The sequence below is a fragment of the Siniperca chuatsi genome, linkage group LG9 (assembly GCF_020085105.1).
Source record: "Siniperca chuatsi isolate FFG_IHB_CAS linkage group LG9, ASM2008510v1, whole genome shotgun sequence".
NCBI lineage: Eukaryota > Metazoa > Chordata > Actinopteri > Centrarchiformes > Sinipercidae > Siniperca > Siniperca chuatsi.
The window spans coordinates 30,949,171-30,967,583 of record NC_058050.1 but is presented as its reverse complement, the minus strand read 5'-3'; the positions used below and the strand labels follow the sequence as shown (position 1 = coordinate 30,967,583).

At 40.7% G+C, this 18,413-nt stretch overlaps 1 protein-coding gene across 4 annotated transcripts in view; it reads right to left on the bottom strand.

The window, feature by feature from the left end:
• Positions 1–2,836: 2,836 nt before the first annotated feature.
• Positions 2,837–18,413, bottom strand: part of preb (prolactin regulatory element binding) — a 25,852-nt gene continuing 10,275 nt past the window's right edge. For 3 of the 4 annotated variants that reach the window (XM_044206535.1, XM_044206536.1, XM_044206539.1), the window contains 7 exons: positions 17,930–18,183; positions 13,855–13,935; positions 13,111–13,238; positions 12,820–12,993; positions 5,548–5,620; positions 5,295–5,454; positions 2,837–5,190 (listed from right to left, as the gene is read on the bottom strand). In XM_044206535.1, the coding sequence (XP_044062470.1) occupies positions 5,096–5,190; positions 5,295–5,454; positions 5,548–5,620; positions 12,820–12,993; positions 13,111–13,238; positions 13,855–13,935; positions 17,930–18,183 (965 nt within the window). In that variant the 3' untranslated portion in view covers positions 2,837–5,095. The remainder of the gene's footprint in view (positions 5,191–5,294; positions 5,455–5,547; positions 5,621–12,819; positions 12,994–13,110; positions 13,239–13,854; positions 13,936–17,929; positions 18,184–18,413) is intronic. The other variant, XM_044206538.1, reaches the window with a different exon arrangement.

Here is an 18,413-nt window from a genome sequence, read left to right as displayed (position 1 = left end):
TCCATGTTAAAGATAAGGCATACAGTATTTTACATGGTTGCTCATACTTGCTGGTAACTCATCTTTATTCATTGATGGCACAAACATGTGAATGTGCATAGTGACACCTAGTGGTAGGACTGGTAACATTACAAGCAGACAGGTTTGAAAATGATTGTTATTGAAATTGATATTGATTTTGAAATTGAAACTGAATGGGAAAAACAGTGCATCATCATGATAAAGTGAGCCATAACCTAATATTTTGGTTTGTGTACTCCACAAACTATCTGGCTGGGAAGAGCAATAGCCAAAAATCGCTGTGCCTCAGACTTCCTTTCTAACACCCCTAGTAGACAAGAATGGAATAACCTGTTGGCTGTGACAGGTATTTGCGTGTTGACACGGCAAAATGAGACATCTTAAGGAGTAGAAAATTTACTGATGACGTGACGATTTTTGTTGTGTTAATGTCTAAAACATAGCGTGTTAACATGACCAAACTCTACGTGTTAACACGCATATTAATGTCTAAACAAAAAGTCTCTAAGACGTTATTTGCGCAAATGGCCTTCCATAGAAGGGGGAATAGTCAGTGGGAGGGGTCTTTTATGATCCTGGAGGCCATGGCGGGGAGAAGGTCCCGATGATGGACTGGCTGACTTCACTATCCTCTGTGGGGACTTCGGTCTAAGTTGTTGCAGTTTCCATACCAGACAGTGATACATCTGGTCAGGACACTCTTGGTGGTTCCCCTGTAGAAGGTGGACAGGATGGGTGGGGGGAGGCTGGCTCTCTTCAGGTGGAGGAGGCAGTGGAGACACTGTTGGACCTTCTTGGTCAGGGAGGTGCAGTTGCGTGACCAGCTGAGGTCATCAGCAATATGCACACCAAGAAACGTGGTGCTCCTGACTTGCTCCATGCAGGAGCCGTTGATGAGAAGAGGGTGGTGGTCAAAACTAATACAAAGTGTGAAATTATGCATCCTATAAGTTTAGTAAAATCTGATACCAAAATTCTGGAGGCTGGAGGTTGTAGTACCCTGCTTGGTGGGAAAAGGCTCGCCTCTGTCTCCGCTTTTATGTACCTTGGGGGCAGCCTCTGCAATTGCTATAAGAACACAAAAACAAATGAATGGAATCAAAATTGGAAGTAAAGAACATAAAACAACCCTGTTTGAAGATAATGTTATTTTGCTTTTTAAAAAGTGAGATATTTCAATACCAGCTTTGTTAAACTTAATAGATATGTTTGGAAAAAACATCAATATAAAATCATTGCCTCAAATATTAATGAATGAAAAAGAGAAAAAAAATCCCAACCATCACACCCTGTTTTAAGCCTTTCACTTATCTGGGTATCAAAATTATCTCTCAGTCATATAAAATAGTATGTAGTAACTATGAACCTGTAATTGAATCAGTGTTAAAATCTATAGAAAGATGGATGTCTTTACCTATCTCTCTAATTGTCAGGTTAAATATATTGAAACTGAATATTCTGCCTAGATGTTTATATTCAGTTTAAAGTATTCCCTTAGCACCATGACAAGGATTGTTTAAGAGAATAAGAAAAATATTCTGCAAATGTTTATGATATAATATACATCCCAGACTTCATCTCTCACTGTTATTACTTCCATTTGACAGAGGTGGGTTGAAGTGTTCAGCAGAGGCTGACATTTTTTCGGGAATCTTCTGTGTCACAGGATTCCTGTGCGATTCCCGAGGAGTGGGAGTCAATTTCACTATTCAACAAGGGACTGGGACGGGACAGGGAAAAAAAAGTCAACGGGAGCGGGCGGGACCCGGGAATCATAGGTATGTTTTTATATATAAATATGCAGTTCTAATATTTGTTTTTTAAATTGCTATTTTCTGATTTATTTATTTTTTTAATTGGGAAAGGGATGGGACGGGACAGGAGTATTTTTGTGGGAGTGGGATGTCACCCTCTAGTGTCCAGTTGTACTACCAGTGGAGAACTATGTTTTGTTTTTCACTTGACTCTTAATGAAAAGATCTAGAATCATGTTGCACTCAGTTACCATTGCACTAGGATTTGTCCTCGGCTGAGCCCAACTACCTTAGTAAGAACACAGTCAACCCTATTGTGCTTGAAGCAAAGAAATACATGAATATAGGTAAAACATCTTATTTTACTCCAATTTGGGGCAACATTTCATTCAAACCAGGCACATCTGATGTAGGCTTTCAATTGTGGTCAAAGAAAGGGCTTGAAAAAGTTTGATTTATATAGAGACGATACATTTATGAGCTTTGAGGAAATCAAAGTCAAGTATAACATTTCAAGGAAACACTTCTTTAAATTTATTTTTTTATTCTGCACAAAATAAATCATTGGAAAGGCCCACACTATCATCTTTGGAAAAAATGATCACAAAAAACGGCAGTGATAGAGGTTTAACATCATCAGTCTATAACTGGCCTACATCTGGTTCTTTCCAAACCTCAGTCTCAGCTGGAAGCTTGGAAGTTGGATTTAAAGGACATTTCTATTGAAGACCGTAGGGAAGCATGTGTTAAAGCTCGCTCGCAAACAATTAATGCTAAGTTTCAGCTGCTTCAGTACAATTGGATGATGCAGACTTACGTAACTCCTGTTAAACTAAATAAATATAATGAAAACATTCCTGATATTTGCTTTAAATGTAAAGAGTCTCAATGTACTCTTATTTATTGTTTGTGGGCATGTGCTAAAATAGAAAGTTTTGGAAGGTTATTAATATGATCTCAAAAATCGGATTTGTAAATATTTCTTTAGAACCTAACCTTATTTCACGAGCAAAAGAGTATAAATTTCAAATGTTTGTATTTTGTATGTCAATGTTCTTGACAAATCTTTTTTTTTTTTTTTTTTTTTTTTTTTTTTTTTTTTTTATGTATGAAAAGAGAGAGAACCTTAGGAAGAAAGTTAGGGAAATTGGTGGTAAGCGCTTTTGTTGATTTCGATATACTTTTGAAAAATGATGGAAAAAAGCATGCATATTTGTTGGAAAAAACTGATAAAAAGATTCTTGAAAAAAATATATTGTTGAGAGTTCCAGCTAAAGGAAATATGGCCGAGCTTCACCCCCTTCATTCCCCATGGAACTTTGATACACATTGAGGACGATAATTGAATAATGGAAAATAGACACAAAAAGATGAGAATTAGATAAAGAACTCTGTTTCCACGAACAATTGTTGAATAGCAGAACTCCTTTTTCTCTTTTTTTCTCTTCTTTTTCTTTTTGCTGTTTGAGTCTTTGTGAACTGAACTCTTTCTTTTTTGATTTTCTTTGTTCTTGGATGACTATTGTGAGAGGTAGAGAGGTTGTTACCAGTTAATACAGCATTATTAGAGGCCTTTTGCTTTTTTGCATAGAAGATTTTGATAATGCTTATAAGATTTGTTAAGCTTTAAACAGATTGTACACTCTACAAATCGAATCATAGTTCCTTGTGTAGGACTCTTCACTGAACGCTGACTGCGACAGCCTCACATCTAAAGGTAGGATGCTCATTTTGGGATAGGCAGAACATTTTAGTAACTATTTGGTGCTAAATTGTGAAATTGATGTTGAACAGCTAAAAGCTAAATTGAATACTCTCAGTTCCACTACTATGTAATTCAATGATATGATTTGTTGCTAATATTAGAACTGAGAATTTGCTTTTTGAATTGAATTGGAGTTGCTGGTAAAGTGAAGAAGAGGCTCGACACTGCCTCATTAAACCGGGCGAGGCTCATGAACCCAGTCTCGAGTCTTCCTCAGATAGCCTGAGAGAGGCTGTACCGCCAGATTCTCCTACAAACTGCAGCACATACACTCTGAACATTTACTAGGACATTTTGGGCAATTAGCATTTTGAAAGAAGTGATACAACCAAGCTGGTTATTGCCAGATGAATGGATTGTGTTCACAACTTGTCTCCACTGCCTCCAAATGGCCAAAAAAATAAAATTTAATCAGTTTTATCAGATATTGCAGGGTTTTTTAAAAAGTTGCTGTAAAGTTTAGATACCAGAGACTGTCAGGATCATGAAGCATAAAAAGACCAAAGCTGGGTTGTTGTTTTTTTAGCTACCTTTCTTATTAATGTTTTATTTCTTCTATAATTTCACCAAGTTAGTTACAATAGTATGGGTATCATTTAAACAATTCAGTCACATCTGCTGGGCAAAATATTTGCAGTCAGAATGTTTAAATAAAATTAAAAGGTGACAATGTCTTCATAAAAGAAGGAAATATCCAGCTTTCACTCCAGTAACAAATAACAATTTCATTACGTTTACACAAACTCCCTGCATAATACCAGCTTCACTCGTATTTTCCCATATCTGTTTTCTTGTAATAATATCAAATGATTCACCATTTGTAGGAGATGTTGCAACTTTGTGCTGAAATATTTACTTAAATCTGGGCAACCCTGTCAAAGTCAAAACATGTAGCTGTATGTTTGAATTAAAAGATCTAATGTGAGACTAGCAGATGCTTTAACATGCTTAACATTTTATCTCCACTGGCAGCCATTTACCAGAGGACTGTAAACTGTATGGTCTCTGCTGCCCACTAGTGGATAAAATGTCAAAACAAAAGCCCTAGAAGCAGTTATTCAAAGAGAATGGCTAATTCAAAGTGTCTAAGTGTAAACAAAAAAACTAAATCAGACACATTATGTGCCAATCATTTATATATTTTTACATTGTTCTTTAAATATGTCAATAAAAAGATTCAACCCTTGAAACATTCATGAACCTGAGCCCTTCAACTCTCCAACATGAATCCAAAATAAGATTAAGAATAATTGATAGAGATCAAAGCAAATAAATTCCCACAGTGTGTCCTGGTTTCAACTGGGTTTACAGGTCTGAGAGGAACAACCCTGAGTAAGAGCTGAGGGGAGACAATGTCAGGGCACCATAACAGCTGTTCAGAGTCAGCGCTGCAGCTGGAAGAGCCTTCATGGGCTCAGCTGGGAGTTGTGGTGCAGCACTGGGAGGAGGTTTGGATGTTGGACTGAGCACTGCTAATGCTGACAGTGGCAAAGTAAGTCATGTGAAGATGTGTCCAAGCTCCATCAACCCTGACCTGTGACAACACTTGCATGATTTAAATAAATCCTGGAAAGAGGTACTGTAGGAGGAGGACGACTCCCACCACCATGAGGCCACAGAAGAACAGCACCAGCCAGATGGGAAAGGATCCTGGAGAAAATGCAAAACAAAGGGACAAAATATGAGGTGAGAAGGTCTGAGGTTATGATACATGTCCTTAGAGAGTGTTCACTGGATGATGATACAGGACTTACTTCGGTTAGGGACAGCATGGGCTTGACAGCGGCTGTCCACAGCTACACTCAACATGGCCGTTTCATTATTCCCTTTGATATTTTTGCCTTTCAGCGAGTCAGGCAGGAAGGCTAGGTCTGTTACAACAATGCCATGGGACTCCTGTACATAATACAGCTTCTACAAACACAAAGAGTAAAACAAGGTTATTACACAACACAGCTGCTTGATTTATGTACCTGTTAGTTTGAGATGTGTCCACCCTGCCTTTACCTGGAGGGAGAAAGCGATGTAGATAGCCACCGATCCTGTCACAGTTCCAAGGCCAAGAAATGTTCCAGAGTCACTGTCAAAGACAAGTTAACATCATAATGCTGCAAGACATAATGAAAGAAAGTCTGATAAACATGTCTACCTTTGTTTGGACAGGTTAAAGTACTTTTAAGAGAACACTGAGCCTCATGCATGACTGTTTTCTTAGTTTTCTCTTGTTTGTCCTTGCACAAAGCAATAAGAGGAAAATAAGAAACTTCTACGTGGGATTCATGAAACGTGCGCTGACAGCCAAGTCTGTTCTTACCCACCTGAGTATGTTGATGAATTGCATTTGATCTTAAATTGGATGCGCGTGCTAGGAAATTTGCAATTAGCATATGGAAAGGCCCCAAAAAACCAATATAAGGGCAGCAGACTTAAGTGCCGTGTGTAAACCACAAACCAACAAGCCACTGACATTTGACAGGTAACGTTAAACTCAGACAAAAGAAGAAAGAAAAGGAAATGACACCTACGGGCAGCAAAAAGATTTAAACTTTACTTAATGAAGTTTCGTTAAGAAAAACTCTCTTATTTTCAAGTGTGAGCAGTGAGGTCACCTGGTCCATGGCACCAGTGCAATTAATACTGTATGTGCAGAGGAAAGAACTCAGTGAAATTTAAAAAAAATGTTTGATCTGAAAATGGACGCCAAAAAAACGACTACTGAATGTCTACTGCCCGGCGGACTATTACAGTCACAGGGGGCCAGGAAACTGCCAAAACAACAGACATGGGTGAGCGCATTGGAGCCATCATTGGAGAGGTTTCCAGGTCGTGCGCTCCCCCCCTGGCCAGTGGGTCACCGCATTCAAGATGTGATTCTGTGCATCACATATTATTTGGACGTTGATTAAATGGAATTATTTTCTATTGAGGAAGGGGAACGGAGTTGGAGATGGTGCCTTGATTGATGAATAGGGATGGGCATTGTTCATTTTTATTGATATTGATACCATTTGAGTCTTTATCGATACCGATAGATACTTTTCTATTAATTTGGTGGAAAGACGAGACGACAATAGATTCTTAACAGGAACTGGTATTGCTTTTATTGCTTAATTGAGTCTGTGACGGTTTGATTTCTGAACAGAATGAAATTTGCCTGCAATAAACACTGGTGATGCTGGGCATTTATCTGAAAAGAAATACACAGGGCACCTTCAACATAATGTATAACTATAGTTATAAGAATAGTAAAATAATATATCAGCAGCAATAAACAATTCTTTTCCAACTATAAAGATGGGGTGAGCTTGAGCTGACCATGGCACCATGAATTATTATCAATTGGATTATTACTGTCAATGAACAAGACTTGATAGTTGAGGGAAATTGGGGTGCATACGCACGATTCATGCATAAGGCCCAATGTGTATGTGACCACCTTTCTATTTAAAAAAAAAAAAAAAAAACTTGAGCAAAAACATTTTTTTCCACTTGTCTGGTCAGGTAAAGACTATAGATAAGAAATCTACTTGCCTTAAAAATAAAGAAATAAAATACATAAAATACACAAAAGCAATAAAATAAGCAGCCAGTTCAGGTAAAATCAGGATATGCTTTCAGATAAAAATGTGTTTTGAGAAGAGACTTAAACAAAGACACTGACTCAGACAACCTAATTTCTTCGGGCAGGTTGTTCCAGAGCCTCGGGGCCCTGATAGCAAAAGCTCTGCCCCCCTTAGTTTTCATCCTGGACTCAGGAACAGACAGGAGACCCCTGCCCGAAGAGCTCAAACTACGTGAAGGTTCATAAGGGATTACAAGGTCTAAAATATAATCTGGGGCCAGGCCATGAAGAGCCTTAAAAGTAATCAACAAGATCTTAAAATCAATCCTAAAACAAACAGGGAGCCAGTGTAAAGAGGCTAAAACAGGTCTGACGGGGTCGTACTTCTTGGTCTTGGTTTACAGCCGAGCAGCTGAGTCCTGTACAGTCTGCAGTCGTGTCAAAGTTTTTTGATTAAGTGAACAGGCTGTTACAATAATCAAGGCCTGAGGAGATAAAAGCATGTAAAACAGTTTCTGCATCAGTAAGATTTAAAATAGATCAGATTTTTCTCCAGCAACCTCCTCTGTCCCATGACCTTTGTCGGACTCAGGTCACTAATGGAAGGTTGAATGACAATTTCTCGATTTACGGCGGCCTGCAAAAACTCAAGAAGCATGAACAACCTAAGCCAGTCTAGTAAATTACAACTCACTCTTCCTGATCGTGCATAACACAACCTGACACAAGACCAGAGATCATAAGATGTTCCTTAAAAGAGGGTGATCTTTTAAGAAACATCCCATGATCTCTGGTCTTCATCAAGTTAAAACCAGGACCTGCAACGTTAAGACTAAAGGAATAAAGAAAATGACTTTGTCATGCAGAATCAAATGTATTAATCAATGCCTTACATTAAGTAACAATATAAGAAGAGTGTGGAACTTGATGTTGTCATGCTGATGCCACTAGACCCTGTCAACAAGAGCTGTTCTTTATGTAAAGAAATGAATATGATGTCATACAAAGTATGGATAACCATTTACTATATTAAAAGTATTCTTTCAGGAGATTCATAATAATTTGGGACAACATGTATGATAATTTGGGATACAGTTTCAGTAGTGTAAGTCCCTGCAACTTTAATGACATATTGCAAAGAATATTTTCAACTGATCTCTTGTTGTCCTAACCTAAATATTAATCAATTGAACATGCTTAAGGTTACTGGATGTACATACTCGCCTATTAGGATGGCTGAATAGCTAATGAAACAGGAAATGTGAATATGTATCTACACAACAATTAATTTGTGCTGGTAATAAGAGAAAATGTAAGTGAAAAGCAGAATTCCACAGGCCCTCAGAGAGCGTGTGTGTGTCTGCTGACCCCCTCCTCCTCTCACCCCCTGAGAGGAGAGACAGACAGACAGACAAAACACATTCATCAGATACAAAGTTGAAATATGTGGACATCTAAATTTGTGTGATGTTATTTTACTATTTCATTTACTGTTACAGATATATATATACACACGTGTATAACCTATATATGGTGTGTTGTCATAATAGCATATATCGCAACATATATTAGGCCTACCATGTATGATTAATTAACACTGTCTGTTAATTACTTAGGTTATAAGTGGACAATACCCCGTTTTATTCATAAAGTGTGTGGTGCCTACCAACAACTGATAAGACAAAGCTTTAACATGGGAGAATTAAAACCCGCCCCTCTTACAGAAGACTTTAAGACAAGGGTAAACTTCTTGTCCTGGCTCACTCTGATCTCTTACGTCTCTTCTCCACTGCTCTTCAACCCCACCGATCAACAGTGGATGGGGGGAGAATGCCTGACTGAATCCTGAGGCCCAACAGGCCTCAACTAACCCGCAGAGGGACCAAAGGCAAAATTGGAAAAATGCAGATATCCAACAATTCTGAAAGAAAGAAGCCTGCTAAAAGGAGGCTGTGTCACCTCTGAGATCCAACACGACAAGGTCAGAAAAGAAGAAAACCTGAGCCTCACGCACCAGTCACATGGTGCAGAGAAGGAGACATAGAGAGAGATGGGGAGATGGAGCGAAATAGACTCAAAGACTTAACTCTTCAAGAAAAACTATTAGTGAACTTAAATTGCTGATACCAGATTAAAGAAGTTGCTACATCCAGATGCAGCACCGGAGTCCTAACGAGGTCAACATCTGGCAGACGCTCACACCGCATTGCTGTCACAACCAAACATCATCAGCCTGCTTATGGAGGAAGAGATCCGACTCAGGCTATAGTCGCAGCGCAGCCTGAAACAGGGAACTCAGGGAGTTTCATCCGGAACCGATCGCCACCGAGCACCCAGAGAAATGGCACTGCTTCTTCTCTCCTCTCTAACGCCTGCCCTGCTCAGCCAAAACTCAGGTGAAACAACAGATACTTTTCTGTGACATTGGGGTTTGATGCTCTAGCTTAATAGGAACAATTAGAAAACGTAGATAAAAATTAGGGTCTCCCATCAACATGGGTACGATAGCTAAATTACTTCAGGTGATAAATAATCCCTGATAATAATCTCCCCATGACATTCCAAAACTTCTCAGTTGCTGAACGGTGCCGATAGTGTATTTAATTGGTAACTATTAGATTGTCCACATAGTGATTTCCTGTGTTTACACAAGTTAATACCGCCAACCAATCAATCATTCACTGCATCCTCTGTGTCAAATGTAAAAAAAAAAATTATTCTTCATCGCTGTGTTCATATCATTCATTCATAGTTACATTTATCCATTCATTTGTGTGTTTAGTAGTATAGTTGTTTGTGTAGTCTAATAGTTATTGTCCTGTGTGTGTAGTTAGTAGTTAAACATTTATAAAAAACGTTGGTTATTGTGTGTTTGTGTGTATGAAATATTCCAGTCACTGTCCTGAGACAAGAACTCAGTAGCAACTTCAGATCGAGACTAAATAGATTATTAATTAAATTGATTCATTAATTAATTCTCCTTGTAAAAGGAGTGGTGCCCCATTTTAAAATGAATTTACTGTGTTAAACACTGTTATTCAATATGAACGCTGATTATATTCTGATAGCTGGAAGTGAGTGTAAACCTGCCCTTTCCTCTTACCAAAATTAAGGTAATTCAATATGATCAATTTAATGCATTTAATCTGCTACAATGTACTTGCATGATTCTTGCAACTTTTGGTGATAAGAGAGGCTAAACGACTGTACTCTGAGAAACTTTAACAGCAGTTCTCAGCAAACAACTCTGGCTGTGCCTGGAGGGGTTTCAGACAGATAGATAAACCTTAAATCTAAAGCCCCCCACTCCATTAACGACTTGTACTTGGCCAACGACCTAAATGAGTTCTACTGTCGATCTGAGAGACAATGGGGATGATACAGTAAACATGGCCCTTCACTTCATCCTCCAGCACCTGGACTCCTCAGTAACCTATGCCAGGATCCGCCTTTAACACCATCATACCAGCTCTGCTGCTGGACAAGCTCTCCCAGCTGAGTGTGCCTGACTCCACCTGCAGGTGGATCACAGACTTCCTGTCCGACAGGAGGCAGCACGTGACGCTGGGGAAACATGTCTCTGACTCCCGGACCATCAGCACCGGTTCCTGTCTGCTCTTCTCCCTGTACACCAACAGCTGCACCTCCAATCATCAGTCCGTCAAGCTTCTGAAGTTTGCGGACGACACCACCCTCACTGGGCTCATCTCTGGTGAGGATGACTCTGCCTAGGTGGGAGATTGACCACCTGGTGGCCCGGTACAGACTGAACAACTTGAGATTTTTCTACTTTCTATGTGTTTGCAGTACTTGCTTTTTATCTTTTTATTTTCTCTTACTATGTTTATTGTTATGCACCAAAATACCAACGCAAATTCCTTGTATGTGAAAACCTACTTTGCAATAAACCTGCATAGCGAATATGGTGACTACATCTTACACAGAGAACTGACATCTGGGTCAAGAAATGGTCCTGCAAGGACTCAAGGATGACACTAATGGAAAGTGACAACTGACCAATTTATGACAGGTAGGCCTCTAACTGACCTAACACCCCCACATTCCAAAATGTGGTCTGGAGCACAAAATGACAAGAAAATTGACTTTGCAACGCAAAATGTAATATACATTGATTAATATGTTTAATGAACAACATGGAAAAGTATGAAGTTTTGACATTTTTTAACATTTAACATGTTGATTTTGATGCAGGGACAGCAGACCCTGAACTATCAGGGACTGTTTACACAGATCCGTTTAATCTGGAAAAGATTCAGCCCATGTGTTTAGACTCTTTGCAGAGACAAAAACAGCACAGCGTTTGTATTATTAGTGAATTGATCACAGCTTGTAATAAGACAAAATGTAAGTGGAATGCCACATCTCACATACCCACAGAGTGCGTGTGTGTCTGCCTGTTCGGGGGCTGTTTTCCCTCTCCTCTTTTCATCCCTCTCAGGGGAGAGAAAGCAAATACACATTCCTGTGATACAAGGAACACTGACATGTATCTGACTTGTATTTATTTTATTTTACTAGAATAAATTTTATTTGCTATGCATAATTATAGGTATATGTATGGATATATAGATATACAGTATACAGGTACATATGTATATGTATTGCCATAATAACAGATGTGGTACTACAGGATTATCATTTATGCCTGTGTTAACACTGTCTATCAGGTTAATGTTCAGTGGTTGACATCCCAATTCATAAGATATGTGAGGTGCCCTCCGGCAGCCGAGATGCCAAGATTTTAAACATGGGAAAATTAGACGTGTTAAACTTTGTTTCTTTCTAAAGAATAAATAAAGAAATCCGTGGGCAAGACACTGAACCAAAGTCAGGCCATGCAGTGTTTAATGTTTAAGTCAAACCAGCTGTAATGCTGTAAATACACTGTTGGGCCCCACCACGTGGGGAGAACAAAGAACAGAAGGAAACCAAAAGCCTAAACTCATAGAAATGAACTTTAACTCCCTAGGTGAAGTCTTAACTCGCTGGATGACAAACAGACTGTTTTTTGTCTGCTGAACACACTTTTGGATCCTGATTGTTATCTTCCATATAACTTTGCCTGCAGAAGGAAGATTCAGGTTTTACTGTTTTCGTCACGGAGAGGAGGATAACCGCTGAGCCCCGCTCTCTCCCCACTAAAAGCCAACTGCTGCTTCCCTCCGCTGCCACGGCTGCCTGCCGCCGTGTCCTGTTTTGCTATGTGTTTTCGTGCTTAGCATGTTATATTGTGCATCGGTAACACGCTGTTGGACTGTTTAACTATGTTACTTTGTAGCCACTGTGGAAGCTAATAACTGTGCTTTATCAGACCAAAGTCCAGTAACACAGCTGTTGAATGAAGGTTTCGCTGCCAGGTTCCTGTGTGATAAAGGGACAGCTAGCAAAGAGGCAAGGCTAACAGGTTACATGAGATTTAGTGAGACTAAGAACAAGTACCCTGACTGAGCCTGGGCCATCAGGCAGTCCTGACCAAGACGCAGACTCTCTACATGAAGTGTTGCCGCAGCCATGCTCAACGCGGGCTGTGTGGCTGCTGGCTGCTCCAACCTGTTAACAAGGCCGCCGAAATGAAAAGCAAGAGGTTCCGCGACGCACACACGCTGCTCAGGTAGGCAGTGTGGCCCAGCCATAAGGCGAGTCTCTCAGCATCCATGGTTAACATGTTAATAATAATCAACCAATCAATCAGTTACCTGACAGCCAGACTGGAGATGACCTCAGTGCCACAGGGAGCCGTCAGCATAGGCAGGAAGCTCTTGCCGTCCCACTTGGTGAGGTAGCAAGGAGGAGGTTTTCTATCTCGTTTATGGGGGATCTGGACTGTGTAAAGCCTCAGGGCATCTTTTTGGTCTTCTACCTTTCCAAACCTGAAATACAACCATGTATAGTCACTGTCACATAATTTAGATGGATATGGTGAGGTGAACAGCTAGGGTGCTCTTTCATAGATGAAGAAACTTTATTTTTTGTTGTTTGTTTTTTACCTGCAAGCCATATATCGATAAGTCTTCTCAGCTATTTGAGGCATGGTTTCAAGCCACTTAAGACCCATAGCCAACTGGTTGCCACTCCATACACTGCAGGCAAAGTCCCGGCCAACAGTCACCAGGTGCTGCATCAATGCACAACACAACATACTCACCTTTACTAATGAATCAATATATCTGTCATTATTTAGAGCCTATATTAAATATGTATAATAATAATATATAAGTGTCGATATATAGCAAAAAAAAAACACTTTGCTGAAGTGAAAAGTATGGTGCATCGATAAAAGCAAAATGTGAGAGCAATGGAAACAGACTTCATGAATAAATCATGATGTACATGAAACATGTGTCTTAAACATCCACTGAAGCTTCCACTCCACTGAAGAGACCAAAACATCAGATTTGTGTGGAGCGATGAGGAGACTAACTTCCCTCAATTAGCACATGAAACAAACAGAGATGCCATATTTCAATCATGTTTTCTTCATTGTTTTCCACCGTTTGAGGTTTGACTGGAGCTTATTTAATTATGTCATCTTGTTGCGCCCTCTTCTTCTGCAATGATTTAATGGCACCCGACTGGAGAATTAATGCCACCAGCTGTTTATTTCAATGAACCAACTCGCATAACGGTAGTGGATGGAAACGTGCAGTAATTAGCATTTTCTTTTGCAGATTTTCGCAAAATTCTGTTAAAATTTGTACTACATTTGGATGGAAACATATTTCTCGTTTCACCTTGTTGCCTGGACTCATATCCAAGTCTTCAATCTCCCCTTCATGTGCTTTGAAGTCAAACTTCTTCTTCAGGGATGGGAACTGTAGAAGAGTCAAGAACATACAAAGTCAAGACATCAATGCATATGTTTAGTGGCCAGTTTATTATATACACCTACTTATCAAGGTAAACAACATTAGAATGATCAAGATATGTCATCTATGTATTTTTGTAGTTTCCCCCAGCATTCTTTAGTTATAACATTGCTTATGATAATGTTTTTTTCACCAATTTCAAGGCTGATAACAAATCCCACTTCATCTCAATTATAAACTAAATCACTTTGAAACACACCCAAAATCTCCAATATAGTCAGTTTCATATTAGCAGGTCAAAGCTGAACTAGGAAGTCAGTCAGTCTGCAAAAGCTAATCAGAACCAGCTTTAATGCCAAGCGGGTTCACACACACGAGGAATTTGCTTTGGTATTTTGGTGCAAAACAATAAACATAGTAGAAATATAAAGAAAGATAAAGCAAGTACAGCAGGTCAAGAATCATTAATATAAAAATGACTATAAGATATTAAAGAATATATAAAAAAGAAAAGAATAAAGAATATGTACAATGTGACTTATTTAAATTACAGTTTGTGCACGGTTGTGCAATGTGCAAAATATTTACATGGGACTGTGCAAAAGTTTACAGTATGAGTATACTGTACTATGGGGGGGGCTGCAGACTGAAAGAAACTCCCTGAGGGGAGTGTCTGAGACTGTTTGTGTCCAGGGTGGGAGGGTGAGCCACAGTCTTTGTTGCTCACCTCAGGCCTACAGGTCCTGGAGGGAATGTAAATTGCAGCCAATCTTCTCTCTGGAGCGAAAGAGACGCTGCAGTCGGTCCTTGTCCTTGGCAGTGGCAGCACCGTACCAGATGGTGATGCAGGAGGTGAGGTTGGACTCGATGGCGGTGTAGAAGTGCACCATCTTTGTCATTGGCAGGTTGAATTTCTTCAACTGCCGCAGGAAATACATACTCTGTTGGGCTGATGTTGGTGGAAGCGGAAGGACTCCACAGTGTCGACTGGGGAGTCACACAGGGTGATGGGGGCGGGTGGGGCTGGGTTCTTCCTGTAATCCACAACCATATCCACTGTCTTGACAGCGTTGAGCTCCAGGTTGTTCTGATTGCATCAGGTTATGAAGTGGTCAATCTCCCGCCTGTAGGAAGACTCATCCCCATCAGAGATAAGCCCAATGAGGGTGGTGTCATCCACAAACTTCAGTAGGTTGAAGGACTGATGACTGAAGGTGCAGCTGTTGGTGTACAGGGAAAAGAGTAGAGGGGAAAGAACACAGCCTTGGGGGGGAACTGGTGCCGATGGTCCGGGAGTCAGAGACATGTTTCCCCAGCGTCACGTGCTGCCTCCTGACGGACAGGAAGTCTGTGGTCCACCTGCAGGTGGAGTCAGGCACACTCAGCTGGGAGAGCTTGTCCTGTGGCAGAGCCGGGATGATAGTATTGAAGGCAGAGCTGAAATCCACAAACAGGATCCTGGCATAGGTTCCTGAGGAGTCCAGGAGGAGGATTTGAAGCAGGCTGGCACATGGCATGTCTCCAGTGAGGTGTTAAAGATGTCCGTGAACACCTGAGACAGCTGATCAGCACAGTGCTTCAGGGTGGATGGGGAGACAGAGTCTGGCCTGGCTGCTTTGCAGGGGTTCAGCCTCCTGAACAGTCTGACATCCTTCTCCAGGATGAAGAGCGTCGTCATTGCAGTATGGGAGGGGGGAGCCTCTAGCGTGGGCAGCTGTGGAGAAGCCCAGGCTGCTGCTGAGGTAGGGGAGGTGGAGCTGGTGGATGGAGTCACGGGGGATGGTGTCAGGACTGTCCCATTGTCTCTCAAAACAACAGTAGAACTCATTCAGTTGGCCAGGCGCAAGTTGTTAATGGAGTGGGGGGCTTTTGGTTTATAGTTGATCTGCCTGAGGCACCTCCAGACAAGTAGAGTCGTTGGCTGAGAACTGGTGTTAGAGTTTGTCAGAGTACAGTCGTTTAGCTTCTGTCACCACCTTGCTAAACCTGTACTTTGACTCTCTAAGCCTGTCCCTGTCTGCACCCCTGAACACTTCTTCCGTTTCCATCCTTAGCTGCCTTAGATTAGCTGTGAACCAGGGTGTGTCATTGTTATAACTCACCCTGGTGTGTGTTGGTGCACAGCAGTCCTCACAGAAGCAGATGTAGGACGTCACAGCAGCTGTGGACTCACTGTGGTCGCAGTACTGAAAACATCCCAGTCAGTACAGTCCAAGCACGCCCAAAGGTCCTCCATAGCTTCACTGGTCTACTACTCCAATGTCCTCACAACAGGTTCACAGAGCATTAATTTCTGCCTGTATGCAGGAATCAGGTGGACCAAGACGTAGTCAGAGTATCCCAGTGCAGTGAGGGGGACGGCGTGATAAGCACTGCTGATTATTGTGTAACAGTGATCCAGAATATTCTCCTTTCTGGTCGTGTATTTAAGTAATTGTCTGTATTTGGGGAGCTCATGGCTTAGATTACCCTTGTTAATGTCACCGAGGACAATAACTAAAGAGTCCGGGTTTGTCCGCTTCACACACAGCATCTGGTCGGCGAGGATGCACTGTGCATGCTGCATGTTGGCATGCAGTGGGATGTAAACATTGACCACAATAAATGAAACAAACTCACAAGGGGAGTAGAAAGGTTTAAAGTTTATGAATAAATATTCCAGATCAGGAGAACAGTGCTGTTGAATCACTGTCAGCGCACGTTGGAAAATTCCAGGTAACTGTGTGCGAAGTCCGTCTGTCACAGTCTGTCACAAGCGCACCAGCACGTTTCCCTCTCCACCGGCGTTTCACTGCATGAGCAAAGGTGAGAGCACCTTTTACCAGAATGTCCAATAATTCCACTAATGACCGCAGAAAAGACGGAAATAAATCCACTGGTGTGGTTCCCCTGACGTTCATTAGCTCTTCTCTGGTGAAAGAGCTTCAGGTATCATAGCAGAAAACTGAATTTACGAACAAAACAAGACAAAACAACAAAACAACACGCACCAAAACACAGAGGCAGCCATCTGTGGTCCATCTTGAATACTAGTGTGGAGATTTACAAAGGTTTATGTAATACATTTAGTCTTTACCTTCATTTTCATTAAGTGGATTTGTTTAAAACTGTCTACGGGCTAATGTGGTCACCCTGTGCACTCCATTGTAAAAGTGACTGTAACACAGTCATCATACCCCCAGAACTCTATGCAATTTAATAAATAGGACAGAGGGCCAAAACTATGTAAATAAGAAAAAAAAAAGTTTTTAATTATTTCCTTTGAAATAACATTGGATCATTGTTGGTGACAGACATTCTACTTTTCTGAAACAGCCACCCTAGGATTTTCATCTATAAGTATCTAAATATGATCTAATAATGAAAAATAAAACATGCAGCAGTGAGATATGAGGAAAATATCCAGGTTTCTACAATCCAAAAGAAAGGCCAAAAATATACAATTAATAGCTGAGTGGTGTGCAAAAGGGCATCTCTGGACAGCGGTAGCTAATCCTCTTCAACACAACCAGTGGATGAGCAACTAACCTCTGGATGAGCTACAGCAACAAAGAAAGTTTTCACCAAAAAGAAGAACTGAAGGGATGAAAAATTGTTTTATGTTTGAAAAGCTGTAACCAGTTAATATTAGCATTTAACTTGGTAAATTAGTTCTAATTTAAACACAAGTTCTAATTACTTATCAAAAAGTGTCATTAATCTTCTGTAGACAAACTTGATTTATCACGTTATTGTTTCAGCGCTAGGTAGGGCTTTGGTGTGGTTAAGTTTAGTGTAAGGAATGCTGAACCATGATAAAACTACATGATAGACCACAATAAGGAGTGTTTCCACTAGCTAGCTATCACATATCGATATCCACTTTACATCCATACTGAAGTTCAAAAGCATTGTGCTCACCTCCCAAATCAATCAAACTAAAACAGAACATGCTCCAGAGCCTGAATACTCCACTCAAACATGGCTGGTCAAGTGAAAACAACAACTAGACAGTGTTTACCTCCCAGACTCGGATGTATCCATCTGTGCCTCCTGTCAGCAGAAGGCTCAGGTCAGGACTGAACCTGACCACCTTCTGGAGCGGGTCCTGAGGATTCATGTCTGACTGTACTTCAGCCAAACCAGTCACAGAAATGTGAGCCGTCTCATCCTTCATATCTGACATATCTCCAGACGCTGCAGCACCATCCTGTCCACCTTTGTCTCCTTTCCCAGCTCGTCGCCTGGCACTACCCTGCTGCACGCTGTTCCCTACTGCACAGATGACAAGTTTCTACTGGATAATAAAGACACTCGAATGGGAAACACAGGGATATTTTTGTTAACTAAGACACATGTTTAGATCTATATGTACAGTGTCTATATAAAATCATCATACCCTTACCTTTTATCACATTACACCCAGCTGTATTTACACAATATAATCCACACAGAGAAGCCACACAAAGTCTTGTTTGTGCTTTGCAAAAAAAAACACTTGGAAG